General features: G+C 45.3%; 1 protein-coding gene across 2 annotated transcripts in view; it reads left to right on the forward strand.

Moving 5' to 3' along the window:
* Positions 1 to 21,934, forward strand: part of LOC102391488 (aldehyde oxidase 2) — a 76,834-nt gene that overhangs the window by 18,140 nt on the left and 36,760 nt on the right. For both annotated transcript variants that reach the window (XM_025277963.3, XM_044937067.2), the window contains exons 11-19: positions 6,516 to 6,667; positions 8,313 to 8,406; positions 10,984 to 11,093; positions 12,430 to 12,614; positions 13,208 to 13,391; positions 14,968 to 15,060; positions 16,178 to 16,347; positions 16,927 to 17,041; positions 18,956 to 19,078. In XM_025277963.3, the coding sequence (XP_025133748.3) occupies positions 6,516 to 6,667; positions 8,313 to 8,406; positions 10,984 to 11,093; positions 12,430 to 12,614; positions 13,208 to 13,391; positions 14,968 to 15,060; positions 16,178 to 16,347; positions 16,927 to 17,041; positions 18,956 to 19,078 (1,226 nt within the window). The remainder of the gene's footprint in view (positions 1 to 6,515; positions 6,668 to 8,312; positions 8,407 to 10,983; positions 11,094 to 12,429; positions 12,615 to 13,207; positions 13,392 to 14,967; positions 15,061 to 16,177; positions 16,348 to 16,926; positions 17,042 to 18,955; positions 19,079 to 21,934) is intronic.

Consider the following 21,934-nt stretch of genomic DNA (forward strand, 5'->3'; position numbering starts at 1 on the left):
TGGCTGAACTGAAAGCTTTAGTCCAGACTGACTTGTAGACCATCACGTGTTTTTGGAGATCTGTGGTGGGCAGGAGAAGGGACCCACCTTGGCAGTATCACTGCCATCCCGGAGTCCTACGTTCCCGGCCTCAACCATCATCAGCCAAACTTAGACTGTGCTGCAGAGCAGCAAGCCTGCCTTCCCTGACACTGACCCACCCATTTGCAAGGAAAGGGACCTTTCCTGGTTTTGCACCACAGCCTCACAGCTTCAGCCTTGTTAAGTAGCACATCCACACACCACTCAGAAAATGAGGGCAGTGTGCTTAGATATATCTGAAATCTTGGGGTTGGAGAGAAGAGGAAGAGAGAAGAGTAAAATGGGTGGTTTGGGGGTATAATCAAGTACCCTTTTTTTTTTTAACATTTATTTATTTGGCTGCACCAGGTCTTAGTTACAACTCGCAGGATCTTCAATCATCACTGTGGCCTATGGGACCTAGTTCCCTGACCAGGGATCAAACCCAGGCCCCCTGCTTTGGCAGAGCAGTCTTAGCCACTGGACCACCAACAAAGTCTGTCAAATGATTTAAGCAGACAGTCAAGACAGGACAACCCTTTTCCTCATGTTCACCCCAGGCCCATGGTTTAGCCCATGATTTTCAAACTTGTTTAAGCATCACAACTCAGTCCTCAAACAAATCCTAATAGATGAAAATATGCTCCTCTGTTTGAAGGAGGGGGAAGACTTTCTCCATCCCACCAAGCCCTCTATATTTCCTCCAACAGGGCCAGGACAAAAGGAAAGAGACCTGGCCCAAGGTCTGCAAACTGGCTGGTGGCCGGTCACCAAGGCACACATCTCCCATGTCCAATCCAGAACTCCCATCGCGTTACTGCCATTCCCTGTCCCCCCAGGCCCAACCCACTGGCTGTTCAACGGGCTCTTTGTCAGTTTAGACTCAGCAGGCAAGATAGAGGCAGATTCTAAAATCTAAACCATGTGTTTTCCTTGGGGCCCCTTAAACTTTAAGTGTGAGTCACCTCTAGAAGCCTCCAGGGACCTTTCTCAGGATGCCCAAGCTTTCCTGAGGCCCAGAGGAGTGAAGGACACTTGTAAGGGAGGGTTACACTGGAGCCAGCTGTGCCCCACCACCACCACCAGCAACCCCAGGAAATAAATATCTGTGACAGCTTGCGTTTGTTTACATTTTGTGTGCTAATCCATGTCACCTACTTGTTTGGCTGGATATACGCCCCACTCACCCTCAAAATCTTTAGTACAGTAAGTGCTACAGGAAGTCAGTGCATCTTAAACCCATAGACCCTCAAACTCTGAAAAGCATGGAGTTAAAATAAATCCCATGTTCTGAGAATCATATAAAGATAAAGATCTTTTCAACACCACTGAAATGCAAGCTAGGTTTTGTGACCAAAGGTGGAATAAAATATGAATAGAAGTTCAGTAAATAGAATTTTCTCAGTACAGTTGTGTCATGCCCGACACAAAGTGAGGGGCTACTGTGAGCGATGGAAAGAATCAAACAGAAGTCTCTAAAATGGATTGTCTCGCCTCAGCCTGAGTCCGAAACCCATACTTATGAGGACCTAGGCAACAGGGAAGACAGCTGACATACTCTCCCCTGGGGCTGAACTGCATTGCCTGCCTTTTTTTAATTTAGGTTATAACTTTATTTTTTATTTATTATTTTTGGCCACGCAACATGTGGGATCTTAGTTCCCTGACCAGGGATCAAACCCTGCAGTGAAAGTAGGGAGTTTTAACAACTGGACCACCAGAGAAGTCCCTGAACTTCTCTTTTCTATCTATGTCAAATAACAGATGGTCGTGCTAGACTGTATAATGCTGCTGACCATAACCAGATAAAAATCTTTGTCTCTAATCTCTTCCCTACTAATACGGCTCTGGATCTATATGACAGGAGGAATTGTATGGTAGGAAACAAGCATGGTCTGCCCAGTGCTCCTGCAGGTAAAAGGAAGGCAAGATTTTGAGGAAGTTAAAGCTTTACTGGAACTTGTGGTGATGGGAAGCAATAGACAATCACCGATGGGACCAGATCCCGTGTGCCTTTTATGAGATACTGATGCAGAAACAGGGTGAGGATTCTAAGCTGAGAGACATTCCAGGCAGAGGAGCAGTAGAGTTACTTTAAGATGTGATTTGCTTATGGGCTTCCCTGATGGCTCAGATGGTAAAGAATCCACCTGCAACGCAAGAGATCCACGTTTGATCACTCGGTTGGGAAGATCCACTGGAGGAGGAAATGGCAATCCACTGGAGGAGGAAATGGCAATCGACTCCAGTATTCTTGCCTGGAGAATCTTATGGACAGAGTAGCCTGGTGTGCTGCAGTCCATGGGGTCGCAAAGAGTCGGACACGACTGAGTGACTAACACTTTCACTTTCAAGATTTGCTTAGCATATAGATAATAAGAAGCAGCTAGTAGTTTTGTTAATCAATTAGGTTAACTATGATCACTGAAACAACAGGGGGTGTTAGTTATGTGGGTATGTTGGTAGGACTGGGAAAGTATTGCACCAAGTACATTTTTCAGTTCAGTCATTCAGTCGTGTCCAGCTCTTTGCGGTACCATGGACTGCAGCTCTCCAGGTTTCCCTGTCATTCACCAACTCCTGGAGCTTGCTCAAACTCATGTTCATCAAGTTGGTGATGCCATCCAACCACCTCATCCTCTGTTGGCCCCTTCTCCTCCCGTCTTCAATCTTTCCCAGCATCAGGGTCTTTTCCAGTGAGTCAGTTCTTTGCATGAGGTGGCCAAAGTATTGGAGTTTCAGCTTCAGCATCAGTCCTATCAATGAATATTCAGGACTGATTTCCTTTAGAATGGACTGGTTGGATCTCCTTGCAGTCCAAGGGACACTCCAGAGTCTTCTCCAACACCACAGTTCAAAAGCAGCAATTCTTCAGCACTCAGCTTTCTTTATAGTCCAACTCTCACATCCATACATAACTATTGGAAAAACCATAGCTTTGACTAGAAAGACCTTTGTTGGCAAAGTAATGTCTCTGCTTTTGAATATGCTGTTTAGGTTAGTCATAGCTTTTCTTTCAAGGAGCAAGCATCTTTTAATTTTATAGCTATAGTCACCATGTGCAGTGATTTTGGAGCCCCCCAAAATAAAGTCTGTCACTGTTTCCATTGTTTCCCCATCTATTTGCCATGAAGTGATGGGACTGGATGCCATGATCTTAGTTTTTGAATGATGAATTTTAAACCAGCTTTTTCACTCTCCTCTTTCACTTTCATCAAGAGGCTCTTTAGTTCCTCTTTGCTTTCTGCCATAAGGATGGTAACAACTGTATATCTGAGGTTATTGATATTTCTCCAGGCAATCTTGATTCCAGCTTGTTCTTCATCCAGCCCAACATTTCTCATGATGTACTCTGCATATAAGTTAAATAAGCAGGGTGACAATATACAGCCTTGACATACTCCTTTCCCAATTTGGAACCAGTCTGTGGTTCCATGTCTAGTTCTAACTGTTGCTTCTTGACCTGCATACAGATTTCTCAGGAGGCAGGTCAGGTGGTCTGATATTCCCATCTCTTTAAGAATTTTCCACAGTTTATTGTGATCTACACAGTCAGAAGCTTTGGTGTAGTCAATAAAGCAGAAGTAGATGTTTTTCTGGAACTCTCTTGCTTTTTCGATGATCCAGCGGGTGTTGGCAATTTAATCTCAGGTTCCTCTGCCTTTTCTAAATCCAGTTTGAACATCTGGAAGTTCACGGTTCAAGTATTGTTGAAGCCTGGCTTGGAGAATTTTGAGCATTACTTTGCTAGCATGTAAGATGAGTGCAATTGTGCGGTAGTTTAAGCATTCTTTGGCATTGCCTTTCTTTGGGATTGGAATGAATATTGACCTTTTCCAGTCCGTGGCCACTGCTGCGTTCTCCAGATTTGCTGGCATGTTGAGTGCAGCACTTTAACATCATCATCTTTTAGGATTTGAAATAGTTCAACTGGAATTCCATTACCTCCACTAGCTCTGTTTGTAGCGATGAAGGCCCACTTGACTTGGCATTTCAGGATGTCTGGCTCTAGGTGAGTAATCACACCATTGTGGTTATCTGGGTCATGAAGATATTTTTTTTACAGTTCTTCTGTGTATTCTTGCCACCTCTTCTTAATATCTTCTGCTTCTGTTAGGTCCATACCATTTCTGTCCTTTATTGTGCCCATCTTTGCATGAAATATTCCCTTGGTAGTTCTAATTTTCTTGAAGAGATCTCTAGTCTTTCCCATTCTATTGTTTTCCTCTATTTCTTTGCATTGATCACTTATATCTTATATATATATAGATAGATAGATAGATAAGTGATCAATATATATATATAATATATATATACTATATATATATATATAATATATATATACAATATATATATATATATATAATATATATATAATATATAGAGAGAGAGATATATAAGATATATAAGATCTTATATCTTATAGATCTTATATCTATATCTTATATCTCTCCTTGCTATTCTTTGGAACTCTGCATTCAAATGGGTATATCTTTCCTTTTCTCCTTTGCCTTTCACTTCTCTTTTTTTCTCAGCTATTTGTAAGTCCTCCTCAGACAATCATTTTGCCTTTTTGCATTTCTTTTTCCTGGAGATGGTCTTGGTCACAAATCTCTGTGCATAGTTCTTCAGGCACTCTGTCTATCAGATTTAATCCCTCGAATCTATTTGTCACTTCACTTCCACTGTATAATCGTAAGGGATTTGATTTAGGTCATGAATGGTCTAGTCGTTTTCCCTACTTTCTTCAATTTAAGTCTGAATTTGGCAATAAGGAGTTCATGATCCAAGCCACAGTCAGCTCCCAGTCTTGTTTTTGCCAACTATATAGAGCTTCTCTATCTTTGGCTACAAAGAATATAATCAATCTGATTTTGGCATTGGCCATCTGGTTATGTCCATGTGTAGAGTCTTCTCTTGTGTTGTTGGAAGAGGATGTTTTCTATGAGCAATGTGTTCTCTTGGCAAAACTCTGTTAGCCTTTGTCCTGCTTCATTTTGTACTCCAAGGCCAAGTTTGCCTGTTACTCCAAGTATCTCTTGACTTCCTACTTTTGCATTCCAGTCCCCTATAATGAAAAGGACATCTTTTTTGGGTATTAGTTTCAGAAGGTCTTGTAGGTTTTCATAGAAGCGTTCAGCTTCTTCTTCAGCATTACTAGTTGGGGCATAGACTTGGATTACTGTGATATTGAATGGTTTGCCTTTGAAACAAACAGAAATCGTTTCTAATATTAATGAAAATAAAGTTATGTGGGAGAGTGAAATATTCTCCAAGGTTAATCCATAAGAGAAAAATCAAAGCCCACTCTGCAACCTGCTTTAAAAAAAAAACAAAACAGACTAATAGCAGTTAGAACCCAGCCCTGGAAGTGACCAAATCATACCCTGTGTGTTAGTGACTCATTCCACAAACCCCAGGGGAAGTTGAAGATTAATTTTTCAAGGTCAACTAAGTCATCTCCTGATGGTTTGGGTGACTTCTTCATTTTCAAAGATTGAGCTGAATCCTTACATCCCTACTACAGAGAAACCCAGAGCCCATGCTACTGTCAATATCAATACTTACAAGTACAACTGCAACAGTTTTTTTTTATATATAAATATTTGCCATTCTCATTGTATGTATTATTTATTTTTCTTTTGACTGCGCTAGGTCTTCATTGTTGTGCACAGGCTTTTGTCTAGTTGTGACGAGTAGGGGCTACTCTCCAGCTGCAGTGCACAGGCTTCTTATTGCAGCAGCTTTTCTTGTTGCGGAGCACAGCTCTAGGCATGAGAGCTCTAGAGCATGGGCTCAGTAGTTGAGGCACAGGGGTTTAGTTACTCCACAGCATGTGGGATCTTCCTAGATCAGGGATGGAACCCATGTCCCCTGCAATGGCAGGCAGATTCTTATATACCATTGCAGGGAAAGCCTGCAACAGTTTTTAAATTCTGAGTTATTTCCTTGCCAGCTAGCGAATAGCAGTTTCTTCTGTTTGGTTGGTTTTTTTCATTTTGTTCTGTTTTGCAAAGAGAAAAGGCTTTATTGCAGGGGCTAGCAAGTAGTATTGCTTTGATCCTGGGATGCTCTCCCATTTCTCCTGACTCCCTAGCCCCTCCCTGGGGACCCCACCCTCCCACACTCAACAACACCCAAAGTAATATCCGAGGCAGCTCCTTGTATGGACTGTATTCATTCTGATTGGCTGGTGCCCCTCCTAGAACTGGTGTTGAAGATTTTGAATATCAAAGCCACCTATAGAGGGGCAAATCAGCAGTGGAAGCATTGTTGATTTACGCAATGACCTTGGCAATTGAAAGACCTTTGACTTTTTTAATGCTATCAGTTTTATCCTCCTTAATCACAAAACAGCTTGGCGTAGCTTCACTGTGGTCAGTCAGAAAGGGGTCATGGAACGTTCTGGTAGAGTCTGCCTCCGGCTAGTTGTTCCTGTCCTTCCTGCTCTCCAGGACTGACCATAGGTGCTGGCTGCAGTCTGGCCCAGGTCAAGGACGTCTTGGCTGAGAGGGTCTCCGAGCTCCCGGAGGAGAAGACCCAGACGTACCGAGCGCTGCTGAAGCACCTCAAGAGTCTGGCCAGCCAGCAGATCCGGAACATGGCTGTATGTCTTCTGGGCCCATCACGAGGCCTGCTACACCTATCTCTTAATCTCAGCAAAATGTTAAAAGAGGCATTGGCAGAATCAGTGTGCACATGGGTCTCAGCTGATTGAAATGACAGCACAATATACATTTAATATAGCAACCATTATTTAATAACATATTTAAAAGAAGACTCTGAGTCAAGTTCAGTCATATAGCTAAGTAGCAATATAAGTGGGAAAAGAATGTCATGGTTTCACTAATTTCATGATAAGACCTTCAAAGAAACTAATTTGATCTTAGGCTGCATTGTTGTTGCTAAGTCGTGTCCTACTCTTTGCAACCCCATGGACTGCAGGAGTAAAACACCTAAAACAAGGAGGGTAGCCTCCCCTACTCCAGACTGTTCAGACCACCGCTAGACGATAACGCTCAGAACAGGGAGGCAGACTTCAGGGTCGGCTGATTTGACCTCAGGCGAATGCAGATGTAGATCTTCAAAATACACATGACCCCTTCCCTTACACACCCCCGAATGACGTATTAGAAATTCTTAGAATACGGAGAATGGAGGAAGAACAGGTTTCTACTGAAAAAGCTCTTCAATTGATTCCAAATGATTCCCTGTCGTGGGTTCTGTCTGACACCCTGGACCCTGGTGAGGAGACGGTGACAGGAGAGTAAGGGGTTGGAAACCACCACAGAGAGAGCAGTGGTGGGGCATTGTGAAAGCTGCCTTCAGATATTTCTAGACTCCTGAGAAGAGGTGTGATATATTTCATATGATCACCAAGGGTAGAAGTATGACCAGTAAGTGAGAATCCAGGGGTGTAGATTTCAGCTCAGTGGAAACAAGAACTTTAAAATTAAGCTGTTCATAGAGGAATGGGAGTTCCGTGCCCTCACCCATGTTCCAGCCCAGATTCAGCCCAGATCACCCGCAACCTGGGTGGTCACTGTAGAGTCTGGCACTATGTGGGAAGAATACTGAGCTGAATGGCTGGTCATTTCCCTGACATGTTCTGAGATGCTATAAGCTTAACCAGATCCAAGAGGAGTCTCTCAAGAAGAGGAAAAGGGAGACTCAGTGATAGATGCCCAGCACCTAAACATGGCCCCGGGGAAGTCCAGCAATTCAAGAGGCCATGAGATAAGGCTGAGATCCCAAGGCAGTATCGTGGCTACTTTTGTAGCCAGCACCGTGGCCATCTGTGCCACCTGAGTAGGGGTGGCTCAGAATTGGCCGCTGCACCTCAGTGCTTGGGTTTGCATCCCCATCCTGCCTCTTCCTCACTGGGAGATCTTAATCAAGTTTAATAATTCCTCTGTGCCCCCGTGTCTTCTTCTCTTAAAGGGGGACAGTGGCCTCATCTCACTGAGGTGTTGTGAGGACTGAGTGAGTAAATATGCATGAAGGAGTGAGACATCAGGTGAAACACACCACATGCCATTCAGTGCTCGTTACCATCCATTCCTCACCCGATCCAAAGTTGTGGGTAGGTGGGGACCTCTCACAGCATCAGAACTGAGTCTCATCTACAGAGGAGGCCAAGACTCCTCTAGACCCTGTCACCTACCAGGGAGGACCATGAGCAGGTGCCGGGAAGGGCGGGGGGCTCAAATTTGAGGGATCTAATGACCAAGGCTATAACTCTCTCTCCTTAGTCTTTAGGGGGTCATATTATAAGCCGACATAGCTACTCAGATCTGAACCCAATTCTGGCTGTGGGCAACGCTACCCTCAATCTGACATCAGAAGGTAAGCTACCCAGAGCCCTCTGAACAGCACCTCAGCGTTTCTGTCTCTGTTTTAGGAGGTGCTATGTCAGAGCCCATGTCTCTTGCTCTCAATCCACCATGGGGAGCTCAGGATCCTAGCAGAAGTCTCCTCACGCAGGGGATGGCACCTTCTGTACCACCCGCCACATATACACAACACCCAGCCCCAACCACAGTTCAGCCAGCCCGCAGCAGCCAGGGCTGTCTAGAGGCCGACTAGAAGCCTCTCTGTGACCAGAGGACCACTTCCTCCTCCTCCTCCTCCTCATGTCCACTCTCCAGTTGCCGTGTAAGAAGTCACAAGTCTAGTGAGGACACGCTGGGGACACTGTAGGGCCCCTGGGGGCAGGAGGAAGGCTAGCAACATTTTCCATGCTGGCTAAGGAGGGCGGTCCTTGAGGGCTGCTCCAGGGTATTCCACCCTTGTCTCCCTGAGATGCTCAGCCCTCACATTGGCTCTGGCCGCTCCAAAGAGGCTGACACTCCCATCCAGTGCGTGCTGACTGTGCCAGGCTCTGCTGGATACTTTACACAACACATCTAATTTGTCCAACCCCCGCCCCCGACTGAGGTCGCTTGCAGTAGGGGGTGAGGGATGGGAATCCAGTCTGCCTTGATTTCTCAACAGGAGTACTCGCCTCTTCACCAGCAGCCACCTCCCCAGGTCTTCTAACTCCCCACTTTCCATCTCTCCCCCCTCCCTCCCCCACACCCCATCAAATACCCTCATATGGGCTGAGTTGGACCCGGGAAACTGGACTGCAAGGGAGCAGTCACACTGCCCCATGTGAACTCCAGGGTGTGGCCAACCAGGAATTATCTCACCAGCATCATAAGCCTCCCCAGGGGATTGTTGGCTGACACAGTCTGGTCCCTGATGGGTGGGAACTGAGAAGTGTTGGGAGGGACCTGCTGGCAAAGGAAAAGCCCTCATACTCCTATTCAGCTTTGTGTGGGGCCCAGGAGAGGAAATCCTTCAGCCCCGAAGGACCCTGTCAGCTGTTTTGCTGGGTCCGCCAGGCCTGTAGTCCAGAATCACCCCATCTTGAACCCTGAAGACTAAGGGAGAGGAAGCCAAGGCTCTGGGGCGTCAGGAGAGCAAAGATGGCCTGGCCCCCACGCAGGGCCTTCTACTTCAGGACTAGCGGTGCTAGCTGTGTCCCTCCGCTGGGATGTTGGTTGTCACCTTTGGCTCCAGGTCTCTGTTTTCCCAGCTCTGCCAAAGCCACCTCCAGTCTGCACTCAGCCCAGCTCCAATGAGGCCAGTAGCTAGCTGGCGCCCCAAGAGGGAGGCCCAGGTACACAAGATCCCCTCTGGGATCCATCTTCCTCTGTCTCGGCCACACCTACCTTCCAATCAGCATCTCACTGCTGTTTCTGGATCTGAACGCACATCAGATTTGCTGGCCTGCAATCTCCTCACACATTTCCCGTGGAGCCACAGCCACTTTTTAAAGCCAGAGGGGACTTCTCTAACCATCACCACCATGTGGTGACAATGGGGCTGAAAGGAGGTTTTGTAAATTGTTCACATTGCTTTAAAGATATGGGTATCCAGCTTAGAGAGCTTCCCAGGAGTCCAGTGGTAAAGAATCCGCCTGCCAATGCAGAGGACTTGGGTTCCATCCCTGGGTTGGGAAGATACCCTGAAGGAGAAAATGGCAACCCACTCCAGTATTCTTGCCTGGGAAATCCTATGGACAGAGGAGCCTGTCAGGCTTACAGTCCTACACTGTGTTTAATCGCTGAATCGTGTCCAACTCCTTGTGACCCCATGGACTGTAGCCCGCAAGGCTCCTCTATCTATGGGGTTTCTCCAACCAAGAATATTGGAGTGGATTGCCATGGCCTCCTCCAAGGGATCTTCCCACCCCAGGGATGAAACCCAGGTCTCCCCCATTGCAGGCAGATTCTTTGCCAGATGAGCTACCAGGGAAGCCCAGGCTACAGTCCACAGGGTTGCAGAAGAGTTGGACATGGCTCGGCAACTAAATAACAATAATCCAGTTTAGAAGCCAACAGCAAGAACAAAAAGTAAATCCAATAATCTGAGCTCTGTTAATAGTGGAAACAAACCCTTTCTCAGCTTAAGCTATGCCTTGACCTTGATCATAGTATTGAACAAGTTAGATTTAGTTCAACAGTCTCTGCTGAAAGATGAAAACAGGTCTGGTAGGCCTTGGGGACAGGAAGAGGCCCAGTTCACACAGCATGTGTGCTAACAAGAGTAAATGTCCTAGGGATTCCCTAGCAGTCCATGGGTTAGGACTTGGTACTTCCAGTGCTGGGGTCTGGGTTTAAGCCCTGGTCAGGGAACTAAGATCCCACAAGATCCACGGAGCAACCAAACAAAAAGGTAAATGTCATGAAGCTGCCACCACCCTTCCCTGTGAGGATGTGAGGAAGACGGGTGGGGGGCTGGTCCACCACACTCAGACCCCCACTCTGCTCCATGCGAGGAAGGTGACCTTTTCTTCTCCACTGCTGACATTTAAGAGTATAGAATAATCTCTCATTCCTTGTTGCAACTGTGCAGAAATGTCATTTTCTTCAACAGAAGGCACACGGCGGATTCCTCTAAGTGAACATTTTCTTGCTGGGTTGGCAAGTGCAGACCTGAAGCTGGAAGAAATTTTGGAGTCTGTGTATATTCCTCACTCTCAAAAGGTAAGACTTGAGAGTTGTTTTTCTCTTTCTATAACTGAGCTCAGTCATCTTTAGATGTTTCAAAACAGATGGAAGGAAAATAAGTCTGCCCCGAAAACCTGTTTCCTGTCCTTCGTGGCCTGGCGTGGCACCAAGGCCCGCAGCCACCCTCGGGCCAGCAGCTTTGGGAGGCATGGAGCTGGGGTTGTTGTTTCAGCTGTGGGGTGGGGCCTGCCCAGCCTGCGGTCATGCTCACACACCCGCTCGTGTCCAAGATCTGGGAGGCGGAAATTAAAGTTCTTTGGCTATGGAATGAGCTTCTCTGCCTGACCCACAAGGATATGGAGGCTGGGGCTAGGCCTCCCGACTGCCCACTCGAGCTGACCCCCAACAGTTCAGAAGACCAGGAGCACCTAACACATGATCTCTGGGGGAGACATGGCCACGCAGCCAGCTACAGAGGGGACCCTCTGTCCTCACTCCCTGTTCCTGGTGCTTCTCCCCCAAAGTGTACCTGAATCTCAGAGACCAGTCTTTCCAAGAGGGGCAACACAACAGATACACAGAGAGATCCAAAGCCAGCAGGGTCATGTAGGAAGTCTCATATTAAGTCATGCTTTCAGCCAAGTATGGTCTTCATTTATTTTTTCCTTGGGAATGGAAACTCTGAAGTGTGTTCCCAGTCCAGTGTGGATCAGTATAAGAGACCCAGACAGAAAAACAGGCCGACGCAAAACCAGTGCCCCCGGTGGCCAAAAACACGGAAACACATGCAAGGCAGCGGCCATCTCTGTTAACTTAGTCACCGCATCAGTGGTCCTGGTGCCAAGGATCATGGGGGGCCATCACCCTTCTGACTCTTGTCCCTGGTAGAAAATTCCCTAGTCCACTGTTGGAAAGTTCTATTCAGCACCTTTATGAACTTTACAAAGTGAAAAAGGGATAGTATCTACAAAGCAAGAAATCCAGTGGATCTCTTTAACACTTTAAGCAAATCACCTTCCAAACACCTGTGTTGGAGGGATCCTCCATCCTCATGGGGGACAAAGGGTCTGGAGACTAGCCTTAATGGCACCTGGAAATAAGAGCATGTGGAAATGACACAGGGATCCCTTGCAGAGACATCTCGGCCCCAGCAGGAAAGTGCACAGTGACCCTGTTAATTGAGAGTATGGGGTGTTGAAGATGGACCTTTGGGAGGACGTCACTTTGAACAAAGAGGCAGCCAAATTGTCCCAAGGGTCCTTTGTGTCCCTTTTGATTGAGTCTAAGTGATTAATTAGTGGCACCAAGAAGCAGAAAGCTCTCTCTTAGTTCTGACATATCAAATAACTCCAAATGGTCTTTGTCTCCACAGTGGGAATTCGTGTCAGCCTTCCGACAGGCTCAGTGCCAGCAAAACGCCTTGCCCGACGTGAATGCCGGCATGCGAGTCCTCTTCAAAGAGGGCACAGACATCATCGAGGACCTGAGCATCACCTATGGAGGGGTCGGGGCTGCTACAGTCAGTGCACATAAGTCCTGCCAGCAGCTCCTAGGGAGGTAAGCAACAAACCCTGTACCCTGATGGTGAAGCTTGACATTAAAAAAAAAAAAAGTGGAAAGATGGAATTATATGTAGGATCGTTGCTTGTTCTTTCTGTAATTTTGCTAAATGACTCTAACCTCATTTGACTTTGATTAATAAGGCACCACCCTTTGGGTGAGGTGTACAACGAAAATGGCCCAGGAAAGTGTTCAGCCCCGGCGCTCCTATGCACATCAATGCTCTGGCAAACCCATACCAGGCAGCTTCCAAGCGCTCCCCATCGCTCCCGCTGCTCAGGGGCACTCTGTTTCCTTCTCAGCAAAGGCAGTGTCCAAGTCTGAGTCCTGTTCAGTTCACCATGGGATTGGCCATAGTGGTCTCTTTATTTAATGCCTGGGTTCTAGCATGTCCAGGCTACTTAGTGCAGCCTCCCAGGCCTCGGTTTCCCTGAACAGCTTATTTAAGTGATTTCTAAGTTTCCATCCAACTCATAAAGTGAGACCCTGGGGGTCTCTGAACCATCTAGCACAGGCCGCTAGTCACAGAGACCTCTGGTCATGGAGACTGCCTTTTCTCACTGGTTCCTTCCTGCCCCCAACCCTCCCAGGCAGTGGGATGAGCTGATGCTGGATGAAGCTTGCAGGCGGCTCCTGGACGAAGTCTCCCTCCCAGGCTGGGCTCCAGGTGGGAGGGTGGAATTCAAGAGGACTCTGGTAGTCAGCTTCTTCTTCAAGTTCTACCTACAAGTTCTGCAGGAACTGAAGAAGCTCATAAAGCCGTTCCCTGTGCCTGTAAGTGCTCTGGCTTTATGGGCTCCTGGCAGCATAAGCTCCCACCTTCCTCGCTCCTTTTGCAAACTATCAGTTCCAGCTTTTCCTTCTTCCTGGGTTCAGCCCTTCAGGGTTACTGTGGGGTGAGGCTCAGGATGCCAGACTGTCTTTGGTGCACAGATGCTTACCGAGTGCCCTGAGCAGGGAAACATGATGGGACCCCTGCCTCCGGTGTGCAATTGTTTTTCTTTTAAAATCAACTCTGTTGAAGTATAATTACATAGAACAAAATGCACCTATTATTTAAACTCAGAGAGTTTTGACAAATGTGTAAACCGGTGCAACCACCACTTCAAACAAAAGTATTTCCATCACCCCCAAAAGTGCCCTTTTGCCCCTCTGCTCTCAACACTCTCATCCTTGCCCCCAGGCAACCCTGATCTGCTTAATGACACTATAGATGAGTTTTGCCTATTTTGGAATTTTATATTCAATATGAAATGTTAAATAAAATTTTATTTTTCAAAAAATCAAAACATTTATGTGTGCATGCTAAGTTGCCTCAGTCATGTCCGACTCTTTGCAACCCCATGGACCGTAGCCCCCCAGGTTCCTCTGTTCATATCAAGCATACTGAAGTGGGTTGCCATGCCTTCCTTCAAGGGATCTTCCTGACCCAGGGACTGAACCCCTGTTTCTTTTGTCTCCTCCATTGGCAGGTGGGTTCTTTACCATTAGCACCACCTGTATGCTAATATATAAGTAGCTTCTTCTCAGAATTTCTGATTATGAACTTCGGGAATAAGTTACCAAAGCAGAACATTTTTTCTCTCTTTCTCTCTCTTTCCCGCTCAATCCATCTTTCCTCCCCAGACTATGACTAGAACTCTCACCCTACCTTGCACCCGTGTTCCCCAACCACACCCCACCCTAACAGCCCCGTGTTCCTAAACTGTCTGGTTTTTATTCATTCAGATGAAGACCCTCACAGGACTTCCCTGGTGATCCAATGGCTAAGACTCCACACTTCCTCTGCAGGGCACACAGATTCAATCCCTGGTTGGGGAACTAAAGAAAGAAAGATGAAGACCCTCACAAACCACATTTACTTGAATAACTCTTGCCACCCTTGAATTTCCGAATCAAGACACTACATATGTTTCAGTGACACCCAAAGAGCCTTCCCAGTCTTACTGCTCTCCCAGAAAAGCTGAGGAAAATAATTAAATTTGAGTTCTTTTGTGGGCAGTGAACCACCCCAGCTCATTCTAGAATGGCTCTCCCAGCCCCCAGTTTTCTTGATTCTCCTGCTGCCTCTGCCCAGCTTGCTGCCAGAGGGCCTCTCCCTCCTTGGGCTAGCTTGGCTCAAGGATCAGATTCAACCAGTCTGTCCAGGTCCTCCTAGTGTGGAAAGGGAGGGAGGGCAAGGAGCATTTGCCAAAGTGAGAGTCTGGGAAGAGTTGTGAATTTGCATCATCCCTGCTACCTGAACTCATGGTTTCTCGGTGACCTTCGCCAAATCCTTTTCACAGAAATCAAAGCCCAGTTGAATCATAGACTAATCAGCTTACCTTTATTGTTTCGAATCATCTCTCAGAACAGCCGCCGTTATCCTGAAATTTCAGACCGATTCCTGAGCGTTCTAGAAGACTTCCCGGGCACGGCTCCCCAGGGAGTCCAAAGGTACCAGGTCAGTGAGTTTAATCTAATGGAAACTGAGAAACTAAGAGACAGTGATAGCTGTGTGAACAAGCAAGCACTTCAAAGTTGCACATTTCCCTTCTGACTTTCTGAGTTTTGCCAGGACATTGGCCCTTTGTTTCAGGCCTATGCAGGAAGAGCCTGGATCTAAGATCAGACCCGAGCTACTGAAGCTGGATGCCCTCAGGCCAAAGTCATCTGAAGCAGCTTGACCATCCAACTAATACCTGAAAGTCTCTTCCAACTGCCGTTCTTTGGGCAAATATTTGAAGAGTAGCTTGGCTGGGCGTGGGGGAAGGACAGAGCAGGACAGTAGCAAGGGTCAGTCTCCAGCCCCTGATTGCAAATGCTTAACCTCCAGTCAGCAAAATGAGAGCCTGCAAGCAACTGAATCCCTTCTCTCGAAGAACAATTGAGAAAGTATCTATAATTTTCCACTGGAGCACAAGCCCTCCCACCACCCAATCTCCATACTCACTCCACACACATCTTCCAGTAGAAGAGTTCCAGAATAAACACTTCCTCCACTTATTACACTCCCAGGGATATTTTGTTGCCACTCACAAGGGCAGAGAAGGCAGCTTAGACCAGATCTGGATGGGCTCCATTGATATTGGCCCCCCCCAGCCCCCCCACCAGAGGCCCTGCTCCTGTCAATAAGCAGGTTTTGGCTTAGATTTTGGTGCCCCACTCTCAGGAATTATATCACTCCAAGCCTCATTATCATGATGGCTTTATGTGTAAACAGGCTGATCCTTAAAAAGGTAAGAAAGCAGGACAGGGAGACCCCTGAATTCCAGAAGTCAGGGATATGGGCCACCACTCGGGAAAAGAAGATGCCAAAAGGAGAAGCCAGAGTGTCCCTTCACTGACTTCACAATTTTGCTAAAACATTGGCCCCATCTAAAGCATTGCCACAGAGCTGAAATGACAGCTCCCCAATCAAGTTATACCATTAAACTCTCATGCTCATCTGACCCACTCCAGTGTTTGTTGACTGAGAGTGACCGTCTGATTTCTCAGCCCTGAATCAGGAGTGTTGGCAATTGGCCAGGCCACTTCTGAAGATGGAAGTTTCCCAGGGAAGCTCTTGTCTTTCTCTGTAGAGTGTGGATTCTCACCAGCCCCTCCAAGATCCAGTCGGACGCCCTGTCATGCACCTATCAGGTCTCAAACACGCCACCGGGGAGGCCGAGTTTTGTGATGACATTCCCATGGTGGATAAAGAACTCTGCATGGCTTTAGTGACCAGTACCAGAGCCTATGCAAAAATCATGTAAGTAAACGAAAAGCTTTCCAAAAACTCTTTCTAAAGCACACTTGGGGATTCCCTGAAGCAATGTGACCGTTCTTTTGAAATGTCATAAACCCAAAGAACCTAATGGAAAGAATGTTTAAAAGGTCACCAGCCCCAAGACGAGGAAAGGAATGTCACTCGAAATGATCATCAAGAAAGGGAGAAAAAAAACTCTCAATTATGGGCCCTTGCTTTCATCTCCCTGCTGCAGCCTCAGGCATGGCTCAGAGGAGTAACTCTGAGTAGGGCTAATATGCTGCTGGTGATAAAACCCTGAACTAGGTTATTGCTGAATGGTAAATGGCCACTGTCCTAAACTTCCTTAGGATGCCCCTTGCCACAGACACGATGGCCACCCCCCTCCTCTCCCCTTCCAGCAACTACAATGTTATCCCTGGCCCAGCAGGGAGGCTCCTGGACCCTGCTCTCTGGAGCTCAGCTCTGATTGGTCAGGGCCTATAGTCCAGTTGTCCTATATTTTGACTTTCATCCATGCTCTATCCCTGCCTCCCTCAAAGCTTGCTGATTTCTACTTCTCAAATATATCTGTTTTTTCAGATCAATTGATTTGTCCGAGGCCCTTGAAATACCTGGGGTGGTTGATGTGATAACAGCAAAGGACATTCCAGGCACCAATGGCACTGAAGATGATAAACTGTTGGCCGTAGACGAGGTGAGGTACAGAACGTGCTGTCTCATGTGACTGGGCGCAGATGATCACCAAGGTACCACCTCCAGGCAGCTTTCCATCCCCTCCCAGCCCTCTCTGCCACTAGGGGCCAGAAAGCCAGTTCTTCCAGCTTCTCTCTAATGCTTCTCTCTCTCTTCTAATGCTTCTGTGTGGGGCTTCCCTGGTGGCTCAAAGGGTAAAGAATCTGCGTGCAATGAGGGAGACCTGGGTTCTGGATTGGAAAGATCCCCTGGAGAAGGGAATGACTACCTACTCCAGTATTCTTGCCTGGAAAATCCCATGGACAGAGGAGCCTTACAGGCTATAGACCTGGTCACAAAGAGTCAGACACGACTGAGCAGACACGCTTTCACTTTTCAATGCCTTTATAGACCTACTCTTCTGGAATCAGGAAATAACATTGCAAAAAGGAAATTTATTACAGAAAAACAACAAATACTCATTTTTCCCACTGTGTACTGTTGAGTCAGTTTACTCTTATTTGAAGAATAAATGCAAGAACTGGCGTATATCAGGATGGAAAATCCTTGAAAAAAATCTAGAAAGGAGAATACAATATACAGCCACTCTCCATTATTTACACTGAACTCTCTTCCTTCCTGGACCAACTCTCTCCCTACCACCTCCCACTGACCTTCACATATTCCATTTTTAATTAAGTTGCTCATATCATTCCTGACCTTTAATTCAATTCTACCATCATTCACTGGGCACTTGCTTTTGGAGCCAAACTATCTTGGTTCATGGTCTCGCTCTGCCACTCTGTATCATCACCTGTGAAATGGTGTCTTGATACCTGTAGAATATCATCACCTGTAAAATGGGAATAATCAGAGGAACCCAACTCATTGTGTTGTTACGCAATTTAAATGAGCTGATACATGTGAAGTGTTTACAGCTTTGCTCGGCATGTGAAGGCTCTCAGTAGATGCTAGCTACTATTGTCACTTCTCAGGCTGTTTCTCCTCCAGCCATGAAACAAACCACTGTTCTTTCGGTTGAACTCCAGATGAGGAAGTTGGCTATTGCTTAGGAGCTATGTTATCTTCTCAGGCTGCCAAAACAAAATACCACAGAATGTGTAGCTTATAAAGCAAAAATGTATTTTCTCACAATTCTAGAGGCTAGAAGACTAAGATCAAGGTATTGGCAGGTTTCTCCTGAGGTCACTCGTGCCGATTTGCAGATGGCTCCCTTCTCCTGTGTCCTCATAGGAGACGGCCTTTTCTCTGTGGATAAGCCTCCCTGGTGTTACTATCTCTTTTTTTTTTGGCCACGCCTCGTGGTATGCAGGATTTTAGTTCCCCTACCAGGGATGGAACCCGTGACCCTGCAGTGGAAGCGTGACCTCCCTGGACCATGAGGGAATTCCCTTTTTCCCCTCTATGTCTTCTTATAAGAACACCAGTCACACTGAATTAGACCTCCAACCTTAGGACCTCATTTCACCTTCATTACCTCTTTGAAGGCCTTATCTACAAATACAGTCCCATTGGGGGTCAGTGCTTCAGTTTGGGGGCTGTGGAGGGAGGCACAGGAATCAAAGTGTACAAAATATACTCCCCTTATCTTTAAAATGACTCCATGAAGGCATCACACATGAATGAATCACCCTCAACAGAGGACATAGCAAATTCCGGTCCCAGACAAATGCATATCCACTCTGGGGCTTACATTCAATTGAGTGAAATGGTTAATGTAACCATATGTATGATTTAAATTAACTTTTAAATTAAAAGTTTAAAGAATTTTTTTTTTAGCCAAGCACATGATGTGACTCCAGTCTGGCTATTATTGGTCAATAATGGTAACTAAGGCACCAGCCACGGGTAAGTTTGGACTGATAGTACTTTTACCCAGAATTTTCCCCCTGCTTCATGCCTATACTTTTTGCAGGTACTCTGCGTGGGCCAGATCATCTGTGCTGTGGTTGCAGAAACAGATGTACAGGCAAAACGTGCTACTGAAAAGATAAAGATAACTTATGAAGAGCTGGAGCCCATAATCTTCACCATTGAGGTAAGCAGAGTGCCTGGGCTCTCTATAAGGTTGTAGAATCAAAAGTCCCTTGTAAACTTCTTAATGTGAGACTTATTCAGGGCTCTACTACTTTTTCATCACTGGTTTACTCTGGAAAAATTAACTTTTTCTGGAAGGCATTACTTGCATGAATTAAAATTAGCTTTGGTTCCAAGAAACAGGAAAAAAATAGAAGTTTCTTTGTCCTGCACATTCAAAAAAGTCTAGAAATGGTCAGTTTCAAACTTATATGTGACTCTAAGTGTCAGGGTCTGGGCTCCTTATATCTATTAATAGTCGCTCTGTCCTGTGCCATTTCCATTCTCTAGATCACACTTTGGTCCACAACAGTTACTGAACACTGACCTTTGAGTCTACACTTCAGTCAGCAGAGAGAATGAGGCAATGATGAAGAGAATATCCCCTCCCCTTAAAGACACTTTCCAGAAGCTGCACATAATCTTTCTACATCTCCTTGGTTAGAACCTAGTCATGTACCACACCAACACTCCTAGAAAGGGGGTCTGGGAAACATACATTTTATTCTAGGTGGCCAGGTATTCACTAGAAACTGGGGGTTCTATTACTTGAGGAAAGTGATGGGAGTGGATATTGGGAGCAATAATCTTTTCAAAATGGAGCCCAAAAGCAGTGGGACTTTCATGATAGAATTCCATAGAAATTTCCATTCTCGCTTCTGGGTCTAGATGGTGGAAAACAAATGCAACTTCCAGCAAAAAATAATGAATTTAGATTAGAAAAATCAGATGTAGATTTATGGTGTTTATGTGCTCTAATTCAATGAAAGATAAGTTCATATCAATTAAATAGAAAAAAAAAGAGTACTTAATTTTTGCTTGTGAAAGAAATAAAATTTTTTCAAAGGCCCTAGTGAACCATTTGAACATTTTAAAAATGTCCCTAAAAGGTACAACTTGCTCAATATTCAGAGTGTTAAAAAGGTCATGTTTCTAGTTCTTTCTAAATTAAATCAACTCTATTCCAAATTCCCATTTTGTCAAGTTTGCAAGAAGTTCAGGCCATTGTTCTTGGGTCACACCCCTTTCTAGAGTTGTACTAGGATGCTAACAAAGGTTTTTTGAAATATCAGTTCCAATCCCATTTCCTCAAGGTGGGAAATGGCACCCAAAGGATATCCTCATGAAATATCCTGGAGCTCAGAACGCTTAGAGATTTAGGGTTCCCTCAGAATAGGACTCTCCACCATCAGTAAAAAGAGTTCTTCTGTGAAGAAAAGTAGGTAAAAGAACAGTCATATATACCAATGCTCATTCATCCATTCATTCATTCACATGACTATATATATAAGAAGCAATATAGAGTTCTGTCTAAAAGCACTGGTTCTAGAACTGTGATTCAAACTGCCAGGCTTGAATCTTGGCTGCACCACTTCTTAGCTATGTGACCTTGGACAAGTTTCTTAACACATCTGTGCCATAGTTTCCTCCTTTGTAAAATGAAGAGAACAGTAATAAAACCTGCCTCATCAGGTTGTAAGACTAAATGAGTTAGTATGCAGAAAGCACGTAGAACAGTGGCTAGCACCTAGTTATATATATATAAACATAGCATATATTATAATAAGATTATACTAACTTAGGACACATTTACAGATGACAATAAACATACTTCCACACATACTAGATTGACATACTGAGACCTTGGTATGGCAAAAAAATGAAAACTTCAGCTATATTTTTCATTTTCTACTGCTTTGAGAAATCAAGCATTTATTATTAGGCAAGATGTTTCTGAAAACTGAGCCAGGCTTGAAAACTGCCTTCATCACTTATTTGAAGCATGACTTTGGGAAAGTTATTTTAACCTCCTTAAGCCCAGCTTCTTCATCTGGAAAGTGGAGAGAATAATAGAATTCATGTGAGAATACATGTAAATACACTGTCTATTGTACAGTGTTTGACACAAAGCATGCACTCAATAAATACTAGCTGCTTTCACTATTTGCATTAACAAAAAAGGCCACGGACTTGAGACCGTTAGGGAGTAAGAACAAAAAAGTCAGGTGTCCTTGTGAAATATGGAAAACACCTGTATCTAAAGGTTATTAGGTGTTATCATTACAGGGTAATAATCCTAGATTTCTTAACATTTGGAAAATTCTGTTATTAAGTTAGTAATTTGAGGAAAACTGTTTTCTGGAGGGGGGAGAAGTTGCTTTGCATTTTGTTTCTTTAGTTGGGGGTTGATCTTCAACACTATACTCTTGACAAATAGACATATTTGTGCTTACGTTGAATAATGTAAATTAAATTTTTTTAAAAAAGGAAATAAAGGTTAAGCAAGAATCAACTGCTATAGATCAACCCACAGAACAGCAGGACAGGATGACTTCCAGTATTCATGTGTCAGTCAGTTCATAATATTGTTGCCAAAAAAAAAACCTAGCATAAAGGGCTAGGAAGCCCTTATGAGATATGCCAAATACACAAAGAAATTAACAAACTGCCTACCATATCTCTGTTGGGTTTTCTTGCCCCAGAGGTGCATTAGGACTTGAGTCCTCCCCTTCAACATGAAGTCTGACACAAGTATTTTTATTCATGAAGCTGGGAAAAGGAGAGGGCCCTGAGCCTCACTCTTACTGCATTTGGATCTATCACCTGTGCCCTGGAGATCCACATTGAAATGGAGAAATGAGTAGTTATCATCCTGGGCCATCATAGTATCCCCAGATCTCAAATCGTAATGTCTCTCTAACCCTTGCTGGTTTTCTCTGCAACTGAGAAGCATTTCCTATGGCATCTCGGCTCTGCGGGGAGTCTGCTACTCCAGGACACACTCCCTTGCTGGCCTGACTCCTTTCACGTGTCCTAG

This window comes from Bubalus bubalis, chromosome 2 (assembly GCF_019923935.1).
Source record: "Bubalus bubalis isolate 160015118507 breed Murrah chromosome 2, NDDB_SH_1, whole genome shotgun sequence".
In the NCBI taxonomy this organism is placed as follows: domain Eukaryota; kingdom Metazoa; phylum Chordata; class Mammalia; order Artiodactyla; family Bovidae; genus Bubalus; species Bubalus bubalis.